Consider the following 20,932-nt stretch of genomic DNA (forward strand, 5'->3'; position numbering starts at 1 on the left):
CATATAATCTGCACATTTAATAATCACACTCTCTATGCCAATGTCTAAATTGTTGGCGAAAATATTGAACGGAACCGGTCCCAAGACAGACCCGGGCGGCACTCCACTTGTTATGCCCTTCCAGCAGGATTGTGAACCATTAATAGCTACGCCCTGAGTACGGTTATCCAGCCAGTTATGCACCCACCTTATAGTAGCCCCAGCTAAGTTGTATTTGCCTACTTTATTGATAAGAATATCATGATAGGAAGGAACAATCAGTTCCATACATACAAGATGGGAAGCGACTGTCTAGGAAGGAGCATGGCGGAAAGGGATCTAGGGGTCATAGTGGACCACAAGTTGAATATGAGTCAACAGTGTGATGCTGTTGCAAAAAAAGCAAATATGATTCTAGGTTGTATCAACAGGTGTGTTGTAAGCAAAACTCGTGAAGTCATTCTGCCGCTCTATTCTGCACTAGTTAGGCCTCAGCTGGAGTACTGTGTCCAGTTCTGGGCGCCACATTTCAAGAAAGATGTGGAGAAATTGGAAAGGGTACAGAGAAGAGCGACAAGAATGATTAAAGGTTTAGAGAACATGACCTATGAAGCCAGGCTTCATGAACTGGGCTTGTTTAGTTTGGAAAAAAGAAGATTAAGGGGGGACATGATAGCGGTTTTCAAATATCTAAAAGGGTGTCACAAGGAGGAAGGCGAAAATTTGTTCCTCTTGGTTTCTGAGGACAGGACAAGGAGTAATGGGCTTAAAGTGCAGCAGGGGAGGTTTAGATTGGACATTAGGAAAAAATTCCTAACTGTCAGGGTGGTCAAATATTGGAATAAATTGCCAAGGGAGGTGGTGGAATCTCCCTCTCTGGAGATATTTAAGAACAGGTTAGATAGACATCTGTCAGGGATGGTGTAGACGGAGCTTGGTCCTGCCTTGAGGGCGGGGGGCTGGACTCGATGACCTCTCGAGGTCCCTTCCAGTCCTATTATTCTATGATTCTATGATTCTATGTGAGACCATATCAAATGCCTTAGTCAAGTCTAGGTATACCATGTCCACCCGTTTCTCCCTTATCCACAAGACTCGTAATCTTATCAAACAAACCTATCAGATTGGTTTGACACGATTTGTTCTTTACAAATCCATGCAGGCTGTTCCCTATCACCTCATTTTCTTCCAGGTGTTTGCAGACGAATTCTTTAATTACTTGCTCCATTACCTTTCCTGGTACAGAAGTTAAACTGACTGGACTGGTCTGTAGTTTTCCGAGTTGTCCTTATTTTCCTTTTTTATCCATGGGGACTGTCTTCCATGCCTTGTCAAAGATAACTAAAGGCTCAGCTACCTCCTCTACCCGCTGGACTATTTTAGGATGCATTTCATCAGGGTTGAAGTTTTTTCCATTTTATATTCAGCCCAGTTTGGTTCCAGGGCTTGCACCTGTCCCCCCTCCTGGTTCCAGCCGCCCCCCTTTTGGAAACACATCCCTGCAGCCCTAGGAAAGGCGCTTGCTGAGGGAGGCTGAGGGACACTTGGCGGGAGAGCTGGAGTTACATGGCCTCAAGCAGCCCCGCCCCAGCCCTGCTTGCCGCAGCTGCTGCCTTTCTCCAAAGGGGGCGGCCCCTAGCCCTGCAGCAGGCGGCTCCGCCCTGCCCAGCCCGCGGCCGGCACTGGGGCCATGGGGCTGCGGGGCGCGGGCTGCTCCGCGCTGCTGCTGCTGCTGCTCCTGCTCGGCGGGGCGGCCGCCGCTCCCCCGCTGTGCAACGTGAGCCTGGAGCGCGACCCGCAGCTGCGCTGGCTGCCGGCGCTGCGCCACTTCGAGCCGGCTTTCCTGCGGGCGGCGCTGCGCCGGGTCATCCAGTGAGTGAGGCCGGGGGGGGGTCGCCCATCACCGCGGCGTCTGGCGGAGCCACGCTTCTGCGCCGCCCCCTCGCCTAGGGCCCTGGCTTCCTTTGCCTTGGCAGCTCTGCCCTCCCCGGGGGCTGAGCGGAGGTGCCGGTAAATTGCACAAGGGGGGAGTTCAAGTCAGGGAACTAGCTGGTTCTAGCTCTGGCCTGGTTCTTGGGGGAGGGCCAATGCCCCCTGTTTTTCCCCCCATCCCGTGGAGAATAAATTTTATGCACACAGCAGCATATGCAGGTGTGCACCACCGGGAGACACACAGGCGGTGGGTGCTCTGCTAATCAGCTAGGCTGGATTTCAATCTCTGGCAAGCGGTTTGCCAGGTGGGCGCTGGTGAGGGCTGCATGGCAGAGTTGTTGACTCGAGTCCCACGCCTTGAACTGGAGCCCGACTTAAGTCGCCGAGATGACGCGACTCGGGCTCATTGTGTGTGACTTGAGACTGGACGTGAGACTTGCTAATTTTGTGAAATCGACTCGGTGGAAAAAATTGTCCGAAAATGCCCATATGGATGGCTTGTACAAAAGTGACTTGACCGTTTTTTAAATTAAGACTTGAGACTCGACTTGGGACTTGACTCGAAAAGTGACTTTAGGGACTCGGGACTCGACTTGAGACTGGAACTGTCATGACTTGAGACTCGACTTGGACTTGACAATGACGACTTGAAGACAATACTGCTGCGTGGTAGTTCCAGGGAGTAGGTCTGGGCTGTTGTGGTGCAGTCTGCTGCTACTGAGCCCCGATACTCAGGCTTTGTGTAAGTAGAGTGAACGTCACCCCCCAAAAATAGCATTTCATACCCCCCCCCTTTAGCATGGTGATGGTGGGCACCTTAGAAATGTATCAAGTTAGGAGTCTGAGGAACTAACAGGAAATGAAAGAACGTATCTCCTCCTGCAAACCTTGGGTAACTTGACTTACATGATTCCTGCAGAACTTACCTGGATAAATGTTTCTGGGCTGAGAGCATGAGCCCGACAGGCAGCCTAGCACAAGGCTGCTAACTCAGAATTAATACCACAAAGCAACTTTCTGTCTTGCGCTGAGCAGCAGGGCATTGAATCCAATACTGGGTTCACTTGTGAGCTGAAGATACTGTACCTATTACTCGGACTGTCCACCCCCGTCCTCAAGGCAAGGAGGAGCTGATGGTTTGGGTTTGTCTTTCAGCGAAACTGTCCCGGAGTGGGTCCATGCTGTCATTCAGCCCCTAGCAGCAAAACTGGAGTATTTTATCCCTCAACCCTTTGCAGGAGAGATCCTGGGAATGTGCCAGGCGCTGGGGATCAGCGTTGGAGATGGAATCCTCATCAATTTGGCCTATGAATCTACTGCGTGAGTATTATGTTGGTCCTGGGGGGAAAAAATCAGACTATTCCAATTTTAAAGCAGTGGAGGAGTGTGTCTGACTGTAAAAATGGCTATAAATTACCATTGAATGCAAATAGAAAATCTGTGATCTAATATACCAGATGGAATCAGACTGATTTCTTTAAGTGTATAAATCAATCCAGCTACATTAATGCTTTAATGGGGAGGGAGAGGGGGGAGGTGAGACAGTATTATGCAATAATATATATATTGAAACTTCAGCACAAATTGGCAGGAAGCATTCATTTAAACCCTCATTAGCTCCTTCACAGTTAAAAAGTAAATTGGCTATGTTTCACTCATAACGCAGAAGTAAGAAAGCTTTGGTCTAGGAAAATGAGTTGTGCTGCTTTTTTTTTTTTTTTTTTTTTTAAGTCATTTGTTAAGCATCACTTAGCTTCTGAGTGGAAACAGATACATTTGTGTTTAAAACTGTCTTGCTGGCTGGCTGATTGTGGTTATACCACAACTTACTTTTTGGCTTGGCCTGCAGTGAGAAAATGAAGAATTGTCTTTGAAACTGTGGGTAAAACTTAAATGGAAGAGGGGAAAAAAGCTAACTTTTGTTTGAGTCACTTTTTTTTTATTGCTAATCTATTGTTTGAGTTCACAGAACTGCAGAGAAAAGTTTAATTAAAAAAAAACTTTAACATTTTTCATCTGAAAAAATCTACTCTCCCAGTTTAATTTTGACTAAAACCCCTTATCACAGTAGTTGAATGTTGGGTTCAACCTAGGTGACACAATCTCTTTGTAAGCATAAATGTTCACTGGAAGGCTGGATGGACTCATGATCTGAACACCAGCTGTTAAGGGAATTCCTGCCCTCAGTTCACAGTGAACCCATTAAGTGCTAAGGAGTCACCTCACCGTACAGGATTGGGCCCTGAATCATGTGAGGTGGTGATGAAATAGCAGCAGAAAGTTAGTGCTGATAATCTTTTCTTTGATGTAAATGTAATATGTATGTGTACTCCTGTAAAAACAGCATCGGTGCTGTGTTTGGAATCCTAACGTGCTGTATATTATGAAATGAGGGTGACATATTTTTCTTTATCCATTTTCTTCTGGGATCCTAACACATTTATTCTCATGTATAGGAACAGCCATTATTACTATAAACAGTAGGTTATTAAATAGAGGTGTGTGTACCTTATCTACACAGGGAAAAATATTGCACTAACAGGTTCCTTGTAGTTCAGATCTAATGTATCTTGAGTGTAATTACATGCAGTTCCAAGATAGTCCTTCGAGTTGCACCTGTTTAAAAAACAAAAAGGGCTTTTAGCATTGGTTATCTGATACTTTGCAGTGTGTGAGGAGCTACAAATGAGGAGCAAATATTCAATAATCATTCAAGTGTTACTGCATGACATAGGTGCCGCTATTGCTATTTTGTGATGTGTAAATTATTTCTTAATGCTAATAAAGGCCAGATGGCTCTGGTTACTTTCTAGCTGAAGAGTTGTGTATTAAGAGTTAAAGACTGTAGGGTGCAGTTTGCTACAAAGGAGCATTATTATAGACACAGATTGCTGTCAATAAGATTATATAACAATTTGCATTTTAAACTCGTTTTCAGTTACTCAGTTATATCTCTGTCTGGTACAAATGAATGCCTGAATCACTGTTGGAGCTGGTTGGGAAATAGATGAATAAACATTTTCTTGCCATGCAATGTCAGTTCATCAAAATGGAAATTGTTAGTGGGAAAAGGATTGGTTTCGACAGATTTCTTGTCTGTCACAGATTTTGGAGAAGTTTTGAAATTGTCTGAATGTCCTGTTGTGAAACATTTGAAATGAAAAATGTCTGTTTTTCTGTTCAAAATTATTTTTCATTTAGAAATTTAAGATCATTTATAGTTTATATTAGAAAATATGAAAAGGGTGAAATCAAAATAAAAACATTTTGATTGACCTAAACTGATTTTGGGGGGAGGAGATTGTCAATTTGCAAAAATATTGGAGACTTCAACTTCTTTCCCCCAAACTTTTCCCAGGACAGGAAAAACATTTCCCACGCAGCTGTATTAAAAAAACTGCACAAGTCTGAGGACTCATTTCTGTAAGCCTCAGGATGAGGTGGATAGGGCATTGCAGAAATGCCTAATCCAATATTTGTTGTGTTGGAATTTCTCTCTCTTTACTCTTTTCTTTAAAAGTACTTCAAAATTCCATGCATTTATTAAAAGAATGTGATGGTTGCACAGTTAAGCACTGAACTTTTCTCTCTTTTGTGTGCGTACATTGTAACACGGCCTTTAATTACATGATTACATCCTCTTTCATAAATATATTTTTTCTACAGCTGTAAGTACATATTTTAAAATTTTGTATATAGTTACCTCATTTTCAGTGTTCTGTTTTGATTTTTGTCTTTAGAGAGGAGAGAACCAATATATAAAGTATGCATTTCAATAATTTAGGGCCCAGTCCTGTTAAGGGTAATTATTACTTTAGGCAAGGGAGAAGAGAGATACCTAGCTAAATTAGTTCTCTTTAACTTGACCTCAGTATCTTCAAAATAAGTATAAATACATTGTTTATTTTGTGGGCATAATTTTAGAGTTTTCCCAATTTATTTTGTATCCAAAGAAACTGCTGAACTGTTTGATAATTTGCAGTGAGGTGAGGATTGATACTTTTAAGGTTAGTGAGTGAAATCTTGGAAAGATGTTTTATGGATGGAGGAAACTGAGATGGCTACATATCAAGACATAGGAATTCCAGTGGTGGAATTCTATGTTTTTTCCTATTAAGAACTTTCATGGATTCTCAGAAGGATAGTTGTGCTAGTAACTTTAAAAAGAATGAGTAGCCGTGGCACCTAAGAGATTGACCAAAATATATAAAACCGTGAGCTTTTGTGGGTAAAAACCCACTTCATCAGATGATTGGAGGACTATAGGATATTATAGAACTATACACCAAAACAACTGTGAGACAATATTTACAGTATAGAAATCGTAGATAAACACTGCATTGTAATATAGACACTGAAAAGGGTAGAGAGAAAGTTGCAAACACAATTTTATTTTCACATATGCATGTTTACATTGCAACCTTTGTGGTCTCAACTTTTTTTTTTAACTGTAGAAGTTTAACATTTGTATACGAAATCCTATAAGTGTTAATGGGACTTTAGTGAGAAGATAAAACATTCAGTTACTGCCCCAAAAAATTTACTGGAAGAGATTCTGTATTGGAAAAAGTGTGTGTGTGTGTGTGTGTGTGTGTGTGTGTGTGTGTGTGTGTGTGTGTGTGTGTGTGTGTGTGTGTGTGTGTGTGTGTGTGTGTGTGTGTGTGTTTTGTTTTGTTTTGTTTTGTTTTGTTTTGTTTTTTGTAAATAGTTCCTTTTCCTTCTGTTTTTCAAGTTTCTGCACCAGTATTATTGCTCAAGATTTGAAGGGAAACATTTACCATGGTCGGAACTTGGATTATGCTTTTGGAGATATTTTACAGAAGATTACAATTGACGTGCAGTTTATGAGAAATGGACAGGTATGGTTTGGCATGGAATGATATTGTTCTCTGAGAATGGTACACGGATTTATGTATCTTTAAGCAGCTGAATTTAGTGGACTGATTAAATCAACAGATGTGCAAGAAAATGAATAATATAGTATTCACTATTTAGAGTGTTCCTCCATCTTTCCAAGTGTATATAACAGAGCTTGTTTATCTAGCCTGATATGGTGTATCTGCGTTTGAGTTATTCATTATTGGGCACCAGAATATCAGTGAGAAATTGGAAAAAACTGGACAAGAGTCCTGCTTAAGAAACAGAAGTTGACCTGGGGCCAGATGAGACCTATTTGTAAGGAAATATTGAAAGAGCAAAATATATAGTAAAGGGATGAGACAGTTATTTCCAAGTATTAGTATAGTGAAAACACCAAGAATGGAGAGGAATTATTCAAGGTGGTTCGGGAAATTAAGGGAAACTCAGATTGAGAGTAAGAAAAATCTTATCAGTCGTGTGATGTCTAAGCTCCCCCCTAAGCTGTGCAGCCCTGCAGCTTCTCATTGAGCCCTGCACAGGGGCTCAGGGCTGCAGTGGGGAAAGATTGCTCTCCCTAAACCCTGAAGCTGCCAGGGTCGTCGGGGCAGGATCCCCCTCAATGCTTTCCCCAGTGCAGAGTTGCCCAGGTAACCCCCCACCCTCATCTTGAGTCCCCCTCAACCCTGAGCCCTCTTCTGCACCCCAAAGCCCTCATCCCTGGTTCCACCCTGAAGACTGTGTCCCGAGAGCAGAGCCTGTACACCCCCTTTCATGTCAAACCCCTCATCTCCAGTCCCACCCCAGAGCCTGCACCCCCAGCCATAGCCCGCACCCCAATCCTCTGCCCCAGCCCCTTCCCACGCTCAGAACCCCTCGGCCCCTCACCCATCACATACATTGTGTTATGTGCATCAGTATGAAGGTGGCGGTTGGCATGTGAACTCCAGATCACACATCACCTCCACATGGGTGCATGTAAGAAAATTCATTCTGCACAGGGGTGGGGAAAATTAGAGGGAACACTGCTAGATATATTTGGCTGGAGAACAGTATTTCCCCTCCTCCCCCATCCAAGTGACCAAACAAAGAACACATTTAAAATTTGGAAAAAATACTTAACGTGTACAATAAAATTCAGCTTTGGTCAGGAGAGGGATTAGAGAGCCTAATACGTCATTTTTGTCTCTTGATTCTTCTGTTTCAGCATTGTCTTTTTTCCCTTTTAAGAGTCTTATTGCATGGTTGTTAGTCTGGCAAGTTCTGCAAATATTGCTTGGGCTGACCAATGTGTGTGGGGTGGGGTTTTTTTTTAAATATTTTAAATCCTAGAAATGTTTGCAAATCTCAGATTTGCTGTGGCAGTTCCCTCCTGTCTATCCTAAAAAAAGGAGGAGTCTGTCTGTCAGACAGTCACTAACTTGAACAGCATTTTGACAGTAGTTGGGTTATCCTTAGAGCAAGTGAAACACAGTGGAATTTAATATTTGATTTTTTTGACCTCTAGTTTCCTTCTTAAATCGTGATGCCGACATTTTAATTGCATAACGTTGCTGTGTTAACTTTTTCTAATGACACGACGGGAACTGTGCTATTTCTGTACTGGAAATCTAAAGGTAAAATGTAGGGTGCTGTTTTGGATCAGTGTATTAAGAACATATCTGCCCCATAACTGTAGAACGCTGTATATCTTCTGATTTCAGGTGGCCTATAAGGGTACCACCTTTTTCGGCTATGTAGGCTTATGGACAGGACAAAGTCCACACAAGTTCACAATCTCTGGTGATGAACGAGGTAAGTCAAGCTCTCGTTCTGGGGTTATACGAACTACAGCGCTGTTATAGTCGTAAATGTCATTGTAGAACATCATTCAGAAGCACTTTTGTCCCAGGGAGGTTGAAGTGATCACCTTATGCCTTTCAACTCACATATGTTGGATGGAACTAATTGCAGTTCAGCTGCTTTTATCCCTACCCAGTTCTTCTGCCAGAGCCTCCCTCAAACATGCTGGCACCAGGGCCATTCTAAGTTATTCCTCCCCAATGCCTCCTGGGGCTCTCTATCGAGATAGGCTTCCCTAATGTAAATGCGCTGCCTCAGACTAATTTTGAGGCTTCCCTGCAGTGTAGACATGCTATTTCGAAATAAGCTATTTTGGAATAACTATTCCGGAATAGTTTATTTTGAAATAAGCATGCATTGTAGACATAGCCTAAGTGTCTCCTCGATACTGAGTTTTCTGCTGTGATTTTACTTGTGGGTTTGTTTGTTTGTGCAAATAAATTGAGAAAAGGCCATTTGTCCCAAACTCTGTTATGGAGGCTGTCACATTGCAGTAAAAGTTACTACAGCTGATGCTGTGACTGCCACATTGAATTCCAGTAGCAGCATGGATGGAGAAAAGGCCATTTGTCCCAAACTCTGTTATGGAGGCTGTCACATTGTAGTAAAAGTTACTACAGCTGATGCTGTGACTGCCACATTGAATTCCAGTAGCAGCATGGATGGAGAATGTATTGTGGACATTCTTTGGTGAAAGAAAGGGAGAAGATTATAGAGACTGAAAACAGACCTTGAGAGGAGAAGTGAATAGTGGTGAGATGGGGAAAGCAGAGGAAGATAGACTATATACATATTGGTTGGCAGCTGGATTTGCCGCTGTGTGTAACTGTATTTCCCTTTCTTTATGCAGACAAAGGAAGTTGGTGGGAGAATGCAATAGCTGCTTTCCTGAATCGAAATCTCCCAGTCAGCTGGCTTGTCAGGGATGTACGTATGTAGAGTGTTTAATCTTTTTTGTTTGTCGCATACCACAAGCTGTTAGAAGTTGCAAATTTCAATTAAAAGAATTCCGTTTTTCATTTGCCTTGTCAATTACGTAGATACGCAGGCAAGGATATGACCTGTTCAGGAGTGTATTGTGTTGACTAGAAGTTTTTGTGCTGTAAACTATCTTAGGGCTGGAAATAAGAGTCCCTTCCAGTGTTGCAGGAGCTTCTTGCCAAATAGCTTGTAATTGTCACTCAGTAACATGTAAGGGTGTCATAAGGAGGAGGGAGAAAACTTGTTCATCTTGGCCTCTAAGGCTTGAACAATAAGCAATGGGCTTAAACTGGTTTAGGTTGGACATTAGGAAAAAGTTCCTAACTGTCAGGGTAGTTAAACACTGGAATAAATTGCCCAGGGAGGTTGTGGAATCCCCATCTCTGGAGATATTTAAGAGTAGGTTAGATAAATGTCTATCAGGGATGGTCCAGACAGTATTTGGTCCTGCCAGGAGGGCAGGAGACTGGACTCGATGACCTCTCGAGGTCCCTTCCAGTCCTAGTATTCTATAAGTTTCCGTGTAAAGACTCCCATTCCACACAGCAGGAAGTATTTTAAGGGATCAGGTGGATAGAAAGTAGTGTAAATGCATAGCAACTGCGCTGGCAGCTAGATATACAGGTGAGTAGAAGATTTACTTGGAGTTTCTCAGATACTTGACTCAAATAAGTTTTGTTTTTCTTCATTTAAATCATTGCTCTGGAGTGGTGCTATGGATGTGGGGTTCAGGATACAGGCTGCTTTGGGGAGAGAGAGGACAGCTCCAGCCCTCTCTCACGGCAGCAGCTTAGGGCCGGGTAAGAAGCGTGTGTTCATGGGAGAGCTAGGGGTGGAGTGCTTGTTCAGACACAGACTCTCTCAAATATATAATACATAGCTATCCTTTTCTCCACCCCTGCTGCCTTGATGGAATTATGGCTGTCTTGGTCCCCATCGCTGCCCCCGGTGGTCATTATACAGTATATCCGTCCCTGCTAGCAGACTTCTCCCTCCGTTTCTCATAAAACGGAATCACATTCCAGGCACATCCCGTTGTCCTACTCAAGGTAGTTAAGACCAAAGCAGTCTGTGAAAAACTTCAAAAAGATCTCACCAAACTAAGTGATTGGGCAAAAAAATGGCAAATGAAATTTAATGTGGATAAATGTAAAGTAATGCACATTGGAAAAAATAACCCTAACTATACATACAATATGATGGGGGCTAGTTTAGCTACAACTAATCAGGAAAGAGACCCTGGAGTCATCGTGGATAGTTCTCTGAAGACGTCCATGCAGTGTGCAGCGGCCATCAAAAAAGCAAACAGGATGTTAGGAATCATTAAAAAAGGATCGATAATAAGACGGAGAATATCTTATTGCCCTTACATAAATCCATGGTATGCCCACAACTTGAATACTGCGTACAGATGTGGTCTCCTCATCTCAAAAAAGATATATTGGCATTAGAAAAGGTTCAGAGAAGGGCAACTAAAATGATTAGGGGTTTGGAACAGATCCCATATGAGGTGAGATTAAAGAGACTTGGACTTTTCAGCTCGGAAAAGAGACTAAGGGGGCATATGATAGAGGTCTATAAAATCATGAGTGGTGTGGAGAAAGTGAATAAGGGAAAGTTATTTACTTGTTCCCATAATATAAGAACTAGGGGCCACCAAATGAAACTAATGGGCAGCAGGTTTAAAACAAAAGGAAGTTCTTCTTCACACAGCGCATAGTCAACCTGTGGAACTCCTTGCCTGAGGAGGTTGTGAAGGTTAGGACTATAACAGGGTTTAAAAGAGAACTAGATAAATTCGTGGAGGTTAAGTCCATTCATGGGTAAGGAATGGTGTCCCTAGCCTCTGTTTGCCAGAGGGTGGAGATGGATGACAGGAGAGAGATCGCTTGATCATTACCTGTTCGGTTCACTCCCTCTGGGACACTTGGCATTGGCCACTGTTGGCAGACAAGTAACTGGGCTGGATGGACCTTTGGTCTGACCCAGTATGACCGTTCTTATGTCCTTAACACTGGCTGTCTGTTGAAAGACTGTGAATGTACTAGCTTTCCTGAATTGGGGAGTTCCTCCTAGTGGACCATACTTGAGCCCCCAAAAGACAATAATAATTTCTTGAAATGCCAGGTACATTTGTCCAAAAGTGAATGGTCCGTAACCATGTCTATCCTTCCCTGTTAGGTGGAATGACTGTAGAAATGTGCAGACAGCTTCATAGAAAATCTGTGCATGAAACTCTAAGCAGTTATTAGAATGTATATGTGCTGCTCCAGGGCTTAATTAAGGGAGCCAAACAAGTGTCTATATGCCAGGGAGTGAGAGCAGAACACTTAACTCAGTGTCACGCAAAACTCCACCTCCTGTTTCTTTCCTTGTTGGCTCTAATTCACAGACGTAATGACATGAATATGCAGATGCTGTCTAGAAAATGTGAGCGACCTTTGTACCGTATGCACATTGTGTCTTGCATAACTTCAGTGGCATAACGAGCAAACATTGAGACAGCTGTATATTAGAAAAAAACCAAACCTTTGGCCACTGCTAAATGTTCAGTTTGTTCATATACCTTGGCTGTTATCCAAGGTGCCTGCTTGTCTCTTGAACAGTTTTTTTTTTTTTTTTAAATTTATTTCACTAGCCCCATTGGCTTTTTGTTCCTGAGCTGTGTTTAATTTGTGAGGGTATGTTTCTAAGGGTGTATTTCCTACAGCCATAATCGAGCAAACACTGTGGCACGTGCGTAGTTTTACACACATGAGTAACTCCATTGGCATCAATGGGACTACGCATGTGGGGGAAATGAAGTGCATAATTTTGCAGGAGCAAGGCCTAAATAAAATGCCGTTTGCATTTTGGTTTCCTCATTGCCCCCCAAATCCACATTTAGAAACCAGGCCCGGAGAAGCCTTTTTTCTTTCATCCTATAATTTAGGATCCAGTCCTGCAAAGTGCTTCAGTGGAAATTGACAACATGCTCACGTCCTTCAGTGGCTCATTTGAAACAGTCTCATTTATTTTTCATCACTGATGCTCTTTGGTTCCTTTCTCTGTTTTACTCAGGAAGATGAAACCGGAGTACTCAGTTCCTAGTCACTGTCCCTTCCTGGTTCTTATGACAAATAGTGCAAGTCTGGGCTATTGCCATGGGAATTTTTCAAAATGTCACTAGCTACGGGGAAAAATGTGTGCTCGTCAAACTTGGGTCTACCTTCGCCATCATGTGCTTGGGCTAGGATAGCCAAAGGCACCCAAGGGAGTTAATTACCCAAGTCCCATGCACGTCACATGGGATCAGGAGCCTAACTTCTTTAGGATAAAATCTCAGCCTTTTTGTTTGTTTGTTTTTTGTTTACTTTGCCTTCCTAGTGGGCCTCATGACTTAAAAGGTCTGATTCTTGGCATTAAATGCTCACTAGTGGGAGGAAGGGATTTTGCAGTTTGGCTTTATATGTGGTTCCAATCCTGCAAACATTTAGGTGCATGCTCCAAGTTCATTTCTTGACATCCGTGGGCCTGCTTAGCTGCTTAAAGTGCGTACGTTGATTGCAAGATCAACTGAGAGACCATTTCACAAACGCCTTCCCTTCTGATCACTAAGCCAACATTTACCTTTCCATAAAATGCAGCCATCACCGCCCCTGTGAGCCCTCCCTGGTCCCACTTGTCCTGGTGCAGTGTCTCGGCGTTGCTGGGCAGGGTTCATTCCTGGCGATTTTGTTTTTGCACAACTAGACCCTGGACACAGCTGCAGACTTTCAAGCTGCTGTCCTCAAGCTGGCTGCGACCCCCATCATTGCGGACGTTTATTACATCGTCGGAGGGACGTTGCCCAAAGAGGGCGTGGTCATCACGAGGAATAGAAAGGGCCCGGCAGACATCTGGCCTCTGGAACCCACAGCTGGAGCGTAAGTGGTCTCACATGTTGCTTTGTTTCACCTTTCTGAGGGGCTGTTGGGAAGAGTGTTCGGTAGACGTGAGGCCCGGTAGGAGGGTAGCATCTTGTGTGTCTGCAGTATCGATTGTGGCTGAGCTAGTAGACGCTTTCAGTGACGTGTTTAAATGGAGCTTCCTCCAAGCCCTCTTCGGCCAAGGAAGCTTTGCAAGGCAGGGGCAGTCCTCTGAGAACTGGAGGAAGAAAGGGGATACACGGGTTTTGTTTTGTTTTTAATTGAGATCAACAATAATATTTACATTATATAATCCTGTGACCAGTGTTTCTTGTAAACTGAGCATGTGGGAGATTCAAATGCTGCCCAGCTGATTGGCGGAGCATCCACAGTGCCCACAGCCAGTAGTGTGTGTTTTTATTGGTGGTGCACATCTGCTTATGCCTTGGTGCACATAAAAACTTTATTCTGCGCATGAGTAGAAAAACATTAGTCACATTGCCTGTGACTAATACAATTCAGCTAATGGTACAGATATGACTGCTATCCAGTTATTAAGCCACTCCCCTGACAGTAATATGCTAATTTACATGTAGGTAGGAAACAAATTTGCATGTGTCACTGATTTACAGCTCAGATGATGGTTTTTGTGGACTGTTAGCCTTGCACATTCACTTTGGGATCTGAAAGCTGAGCTGGACTCTCTTCTTTTGTGTGTCATCACTGGTAATGAACGATATGCATGCTAAACTGGACCATCTGGGTGTGTCTAGACTACTGAGTTTTGTCGACAAAAGTGGACTTTTGTCGACAAAACTATACCAGCGTCTACACTACCGCTGAGTTCTGTCGACATAACATCGACAGAACTCAGCAGTTTTGTCGACGCTGGTAAACCTCATTTTACGAGGCATAACACCTTCTGTCGACAGAGTTCTGTCGACAGAAGGTGTTATTGCCTGTAGGGTTGCGTCTAGACTACAGGGTTCTGTCGACAAAGCAGCTTGCTTTGTCGACAGAACTCAATGTGTCTGGACGCTCTTTGTCGACAGAAGTTTTGTCGACAGATACTGTCGACAAAACTTCTGTCGACAAAACCCGGTAGTCTAGACGTACCCTCTGTGAGCCATCTGCAGCCCCATTAAGTTCAGTGCGGGTATATCTCACTGAACCCTTATTTAATAGACAATTCAGTTCATGTATAGAAAGAATCCACCCAATTCCCTGTTTGTAAGGTTGGTGCTGCAGGGCTAACAGAAGTTAAAAGCATTTTTTAAAAACCTTATCTTTTTTCACTCAAGGTAAAATAAATATGCAGAAAACCTAAAGTTCTTAATATACACGGGGAGCACAGTCCATAAATGAGAGATCTCTTGTTATACGTAGTTTCTTCTTAGAGCAGACTCGATTTTAAGGGCCTGATTCTGCATCTCTTGAAGTCAGTGGTAGTTTTGCTGTTGACTGTACTGACACTTGGACTCAGCTGAACTTTCTTTCCAACTGCCTTAGCAGCTTATGTGTGGGAACATCCACTACAGCTGGAAGATTGCCTTTTACTGTGCCATTGACAGGTGACTCGACAGACCTGGGGGAGGGGGAACCTTTTGGTTCTTTTTCTATTCTTACTAAGTGGCTAATAAAAACAGGCACGAGTCACAAGTGCAACTGGGTGAAATGATGCTTGTTTTTTGTTTTGTGTGTGTGTGTGTGTGTGTGTGTGTGTGTGTGTGTGTGTTGCGGAATAGGTGGTTCCGTGTGGAAACTAACTATGATCACTGGACAACCCCTCCTCCTTTTGACGATCGAAGGTGAGTTGGAGTAAGAGCCGCACCGTGCTTGTATTAAAAAGGTGACACTAGTTTTTGTGTGCTCCCCTGAGTAGTTTTGAGCGCTGAGTGGGCAGCTACTTCAGCTCCTGCAGCATTACTCCGAAGAAACTAGAACAGGTAAGGAGTGATACTGACGGATTGCAGGACTATTTAGCTGGAAGCACAGGGGTTAGAAGATGAGGGTTTGCTCAGATGAGGCAAAGGGAAAATCATAGCTAAGGAAAGATGTCTGGGGTCGGCGTCCCAATAGAAGACAGAAATTTAACCCTAATCCAAGTATTCAGGCTTCACAATGACAGGCTGTTTGGAAACCTTGCTAAGCTCTTCAGCAACACTTTCAGTTGATCTGACAGTTTTATGCAAGGGGATGAAATATGTGGCCAGATTGGCTGCTGTTCGGTAGCTGTAGCCTTGAATAATAATAGCTTTCAGTCAGCTGTGGGGGATTTAATAGTTCTGTCTCCTTTAATGACCACAGCTCTCATTCAATTATAGGGCATTGGATTCAGCTAGTAGGCCCTTTAGAATAACTGACAACCAAACAGATGTTTTGACATGGATTGATGTAGTGACAAACTTTTCATCATGCTGCATGCGACCGTTATTTTTGTTAAGTGACTTTGCCTCCCTTCCTTGCAGAACTGCAGCCATTAAAGCTCTCAATGCCACTGGACAGAAGAATATTAATTTTGAAACCCTCTTTAAGGTATTTTTTTAAAATTCTGCATTGTTGGATCTAAATGTTGACCTAAAATTCTGTTGCCGGAAGAGCTGGTTTGAATAGCAATTCAGGAATGTAATTCTTTTTGTCGAGGGTTTGGAAAGTTGCCCAAGCAGTGCATGTGAGAGAGATGCAACAAAGGACTCTCGCTGGAGGTTTTTTTTTTTTAAGACTGTTGTGCTCATTTGAGGGCCGCCTGTTGTTGTCAGGGTCTACGTGAACTATGCTGTAGTGATGGAGAATGCAGCCATGCTCTGCTACTGATTCAGTGTGGGGCCTTGGGCAAGTCACTTATACACAAATTTTCTAGTGTCTGTTAATTTTGGAGACTCATTTTTGCAGCCCCCATGTTGAGAATCCTGAGGTTCAATTTTTAGCCCCTATTGCCATCAGCTCTCATGATGGGTGCTCAGTTTCTCTGACCAGTGCTGAACCAGAGAATTTGCCAGACCCTGGGAGTTCAGTGTTGCCTACCAGCATTACCAACACTTCCACTGCTTGCTGGGCTCTTAGAAGACATTTAGGGGTAAATTAGAGCTAAATAACAGCCCAGAACACTGAGAGCCAGGACTGGTGGCTGTAAACAAACTTTATGAGACTGCAGGAAACTTGACTACACCCATGATAAGTGGACATCCGGCTAACTAAAATCATGCCAAATCACGGGTGTTGCCGGACCAGAGCGTGCTGGACTAGAGGGGTTCAGCCTTTACGTAAATGACACAACTTGGTGTATTCTCAAATATATTTTGATTCAAAATGTTCAGGCTCTGATTTTTAAAAATGAATACGGTGGCCTCTGATATTGCATTATCCTTCTTAAATAATTGTATGCCATTTTTTCTAAGTAGCCTTACATGTTTCTTCTAATCTGACAAAATGACAGGCTCTTTAATTTTTTTGAATAGGTATTATCAGTGAGGCCGGTCTTAAACAAGTAAGTATCTTGTTTAGAAACCTGGATCAGTGCTCGTTGCCATGTATCAAGGCAGTTGATCTTTTAATACTAATTTAGATTGTCAGAAGATTTGTCTTTAAATATGCAAAATAGTCTCTGATTTTCCCCAGCCATAAACACAATGCTTGCTTTCTTCATCTGTCACTCACTCTTCAGTAAAAGAGCTTTATTTCATAAGCCTTACTCCTCCTCTGTGTGTCTAAACTTCACAATAATACGCACCAGTGAAGCAAATTGATACTAACACCAGCCGTGGTGCTCTTCTGCTGAACCATGCATCTTGCTCACAATATCCTAAATGTTCCTTTTCCGCTTAGTTTTTGTTGCAGTTCTTGCCCTTGTGAATCAGTGTTAGTAAACTTGCTTTGAAGAGGAAGAAACAGTACATGCATCTTGTCGCTTCGGGGTTTGTTTTATGTGCTGTTGTGTGCCTAACCAGTGCTGAGTTCCTTAACTTGCTCTATAACAGCTCTATATCTTACAGAAACCTCCATCACCCCCCTCTCCACATTATCCTGTTTTATATATAGCTTAATCTCTCCACAGCTTCCGTGGTGTCATCGATAAATATTAAATTACCTATATGTTGTACATCTGATTATGCTGTGGAGGATAGGGTCAAAATTCAAAATGATCTGGACAAACTAGAGAAAGGGTCTCGGGTAAATAGGATGAAGTTTAATAATAAGGACCAATGCAAAGTCCTTAGGAAGGAACAATCAGTTTCACACATACAGAATGGGAAGTGACTGTCTAGGAAGAACTGCTAAAAGGATTTTGGGGTCATAGTGGACCACAAGCTAAATATGAGTCAACAGTGTCACACTGTTGCAAAAAAAGCAATTATGCTTCTGGGATGCATTAACAGGAGCATTGTGAGCAAGACACTAGAAGTCATTCTTCCGCTCTACTCTTGTTGATTAGGCCTCAGTTGGAGGATTATGTACAGTTCTGAGCACACTATATTTCAAGAAAGATGTGGAGAAATTGGAGAAGGTCCAGAGAAGAGCAACAAAAATGATGAAAGGTCTAAAAAACACGAGCTATGAGGGAAGGCTGAAGGAATTGGGCTTGTTTAGTTTGGAAAAGAGAAGACTGAGAGGGGACATGATAGAGGTTTTCAAGTATTTAAAAGGGTGTTAAAAGGAGGAGGGAGAAAAATTGTTCTCCTTGGCCTCTGAGGATAGAACAAGAAGCAATGGGCTTAAACTGCGCAACGGAGGTTCAGGTTGGACATTAGGAAAAACTTCCCAACTGTCAGGGTGGTTAAACACTGGAATAAATTGCCCAGGGAGGTTGCGGAATCTCCATCACTGGAGATATTTAAGAGCAGGTTAGACAGACACATGTCAGGGACGATCTAGACCAGTGTTTCTTAAACTTTTTAAGACCGAGGAACACCAAGGATTTTTTGTTGAGCCATTTTGAGCTCTGTTGTTCTCAGCGGCACACGTCCAACTGCCTCAGAACACAGTTTAAGAAACACTGATCTAGACGGTGCTTGGACCTGCTGTGAGGGCAGGGGACTGGACTTGATGACCTCTCGAGGTCCCTTGCAGTTCTCGTATTTATGATTCTATGCTATTCCTCCTAATTTGAATTCTGTCACTGTAACAATTAGGATCTGTATTATTAATATTCTAGTGCTATGATCAAATAGGTGCAGGCCCACAAATTAGGACATATTCTCTGCTGGTTAAAATTCCCTTGACACCAATGGAATTATGCCAGTTGGCACCAGGATAGAATTTGGCTGTCATTGTTACCAGACTCATTCAGATGTTTCAGTGCTCATCACTTATTGTTTTGATGGTTCTTTCTAGTAAGACTCATTCTTTTGCTTTGCTGCTGTTACCTTGGATCTTCCTTGATTTTAAATGGTATTTTAAGCACATGGTCCCTCTTTCTGTTCCCACCAGTTACACGGTGTATACCACAGTAATGAGTGCTGCAGTTCCAGACAAGTACTTAACGTGGATCAGAACCTTGGAGTAAACATGTGTAAGTAACCTGTTGGTGCGGATAGCTGTTCAGTGAGGAGAGAGGAGAATTCGTTCCAGGGCCAAATCCTGATGCCATTGATGGCTGTGGGAGTTTTAATTAAGTAACTTTGCGTGTGCAACTGCTGAAATTTTCAGTGGTTACAATGTCAGTTAGCTCCCCGGGAACCGTTTTATGCTGGGAGCCGGCTTGTAAGCCAGCTCCTTGCACATACCAGCTCCTGGCTCGTCAGTTAGCCATGTACACGGATGCACTTTCACATCCCCAAATGGGAGTGTGGCTGTTGACTTCAGTTGGACACGGAATTGACCCTGCGTTAGTGCTGATTACATGGGGGTTTTGAGATAGCAGGGTCTATTTCTCTTTGGCTATGTCTAGACTGCAGGCTTCTTTCGAAAGAGCCTCTTTCGAAAGATCGCGTCTAGACTGCAGGCGGATCTTTCAAAAGAGCAATCCACTTTTTCGAAAGAGAGCACCCAGCGAGTCTGGATGCTCTCTTTTGAGGAAGCCCTATTTACATTGAAGAACGCCTTCTTTCGAAAGAGGAACTTTCGAAAGAAGGCGTTCTTCCTCGTGAAACGAGGTTTACCGCCATCGAAAGAAAAGCCGCGTTCTTTCGAAATTATTTCGAAAGAACGCGGCTTGAGTCTGGACGCAGGGGAAGTTTTTTCGGGAAAAGGCTACTTTTCCCGAAAAAACCCCTGAGTCTGGACACAGCCTTTGTTGGAGAACTTAGATTTATTTCTCTGCTCTGTGCAGATCCATTCTCATGTCTGTCTGTCTGTCTCTCTCTCTCTCTCTCTCTCAACAGACAAAAGGGGGAAAAGTTGAAGCTTTCCAAGTCCAGCATTACTTTTAAAGTAAATTAATGCACTGCAGGTTTTTTTTGCACAAAACAATTCCTTGAGTGTTTCAGGTAAAGCTGACTTGCCAGATTCTGATGATGTTAATGTTCTGAAATGAAGGTTTTACTAAATTTTATGAATTACACTGACTTTCTAGAAGATTTTTGAGAGGGGGAGTATTGGATTTTTTTTTTAAACTCATGGTTCTGGAATACAGTATGCACTTTAAATGATGAGTATATTAGTAATAAAAAGTCTCTATTTTTGGTTGACCAGTAAGAAAATACTGCAATAAAAAATATTCAGTGGCTCCTTTGGTTTGTGTAGGGCCATTTCATTCTTCTTTCATCAGGCACGTAGGGGTCTGTGATTCACATCCAAAATGGACGCCTTCTGGTTTCATCCCCTTTTTTTAGCAGCACCCCTGAGTAAAAGTAACTGAGTGGTGGAGCAATCCCAGGGCGGACTGGAATGGGCAGTAAGAGCTCTGAAGGTCTTGTGACAGTGTCAGGTTTACAGCAGCCCCTGAAATTGCTGTTGTTCCTGGACGTGTGTCTGGTGAGTGGATAGGCCTGTGTTCTTCCCCCACCCCTCGACCCTCCTCTGAGCAGAGCAGGGCCAAGCAGATATGTATTCTGAAGCACACAGGGGCTTGGGGCCCCGGTACACCTCCCACAGGACCTGGGAATCAGTCTGGTTCTCCTGCGGTCCAGCACGTCAGAGGCTCCTATGTGGGCCGTAAGATGATAGGTGAGGGAAGGATTTTTTTTGCCAGTTGATGCCCCCAGAACAGTTTAAACTTCCCTTTGCATTGCTGGAGAGTGGACGGGAATGCGCGATTTGCCTTGGATCTGAATGGCTGGTTTTCCCTGAAGATTGCCGCTCTGCGAGATGGGTGTGTTTTGCTAAGGAAGCGTGCAGAGCAGCTCTGCATGGTGTCACTTTCAATGAATGTACTTTCCTCCAGAACAAAATAGCCTAGTTCAGCTTAGGGTCTAACGACACTGATTATTTCCCTAACAGATTGGAGGAGCCTCAGGTCGTAGGGGGTTGCGGGGATCAACAGAGGCTGAATCTCCTTTGCCCAGTTGATCGTTCAC

At 43.2% G+C, this 20,932-nt stretch overlaps 1 protein-coding gene across 1 annotated transcript; it reads left to right on the plus strand.

Moving 5' to 3' along the window:
- The first annotated feature begins 1,629 nt into the window (after positions 1-1,629).
- Positions 1,630-18,987, plus strand: NAAA (N-acylethanolamine acid amidase). The gene is made up of 10 exons (XM_006133904.3): positions 1,630-1,851; positions 3,067-3,231; positions 6,644-6,770; positions 8,472-8,562; positions 9,461-9,537; positions 13,324-13,496; positions 15,224-15,286; positions 15,947-16,013; positions 16,937-16,965; positions 18,906-18,987. Exons 1-10 carry the CDS (start codon positions 1,670-1,672, stop codon positions 18,979-18,981), a joined length of 1,050 nt encoding a protein of 349 aa, XP_006133966.3. The 5' UTR covers positions 1,630-1,669; the 3' UTR covers positions 18,982-18,987.
- The last annotated feature ends 1,945 nt before the right edge of the window (positions 18,988-20,932 follow it).

Source organism: Pelodiscus sinensis, chromosome 5 (assembly GCF_049634645.1).
Source record: "Pelodiscus sinensis isolate JC-2024 chromosome 5, ASM4963464v1, whole genome shotgun sequence".
NCBI lineage: Eukaryota > Metazoa > Chordata > Testudines > Trionychidae > Pelodiscus > Pelodiscus sinensis.

Coding starts and splice junctions, on each gene's coding strand:
- NAAA (XM_006133904.3), top strand. CDS start 1,670: ATGGGGCTGCGGGGCGCGGGCTGCTCCGCGCTGCTGCTGCTGCTGCTC. Junction 9,538..13,323: donor TCAGCTGGCTTGTCAGGGAT/GTACGTATGTAG, acceptor TTGCACAACTAG/ACCCTGGACACAGCTGCAGA. Junction 13,497..15,223: donor CTGGAACCCACAGCTGGAGC/GTAAGTGGTCTC, acceptor GTTGCGGAATAG/GTGGTTCCGTGTGGAAACTA.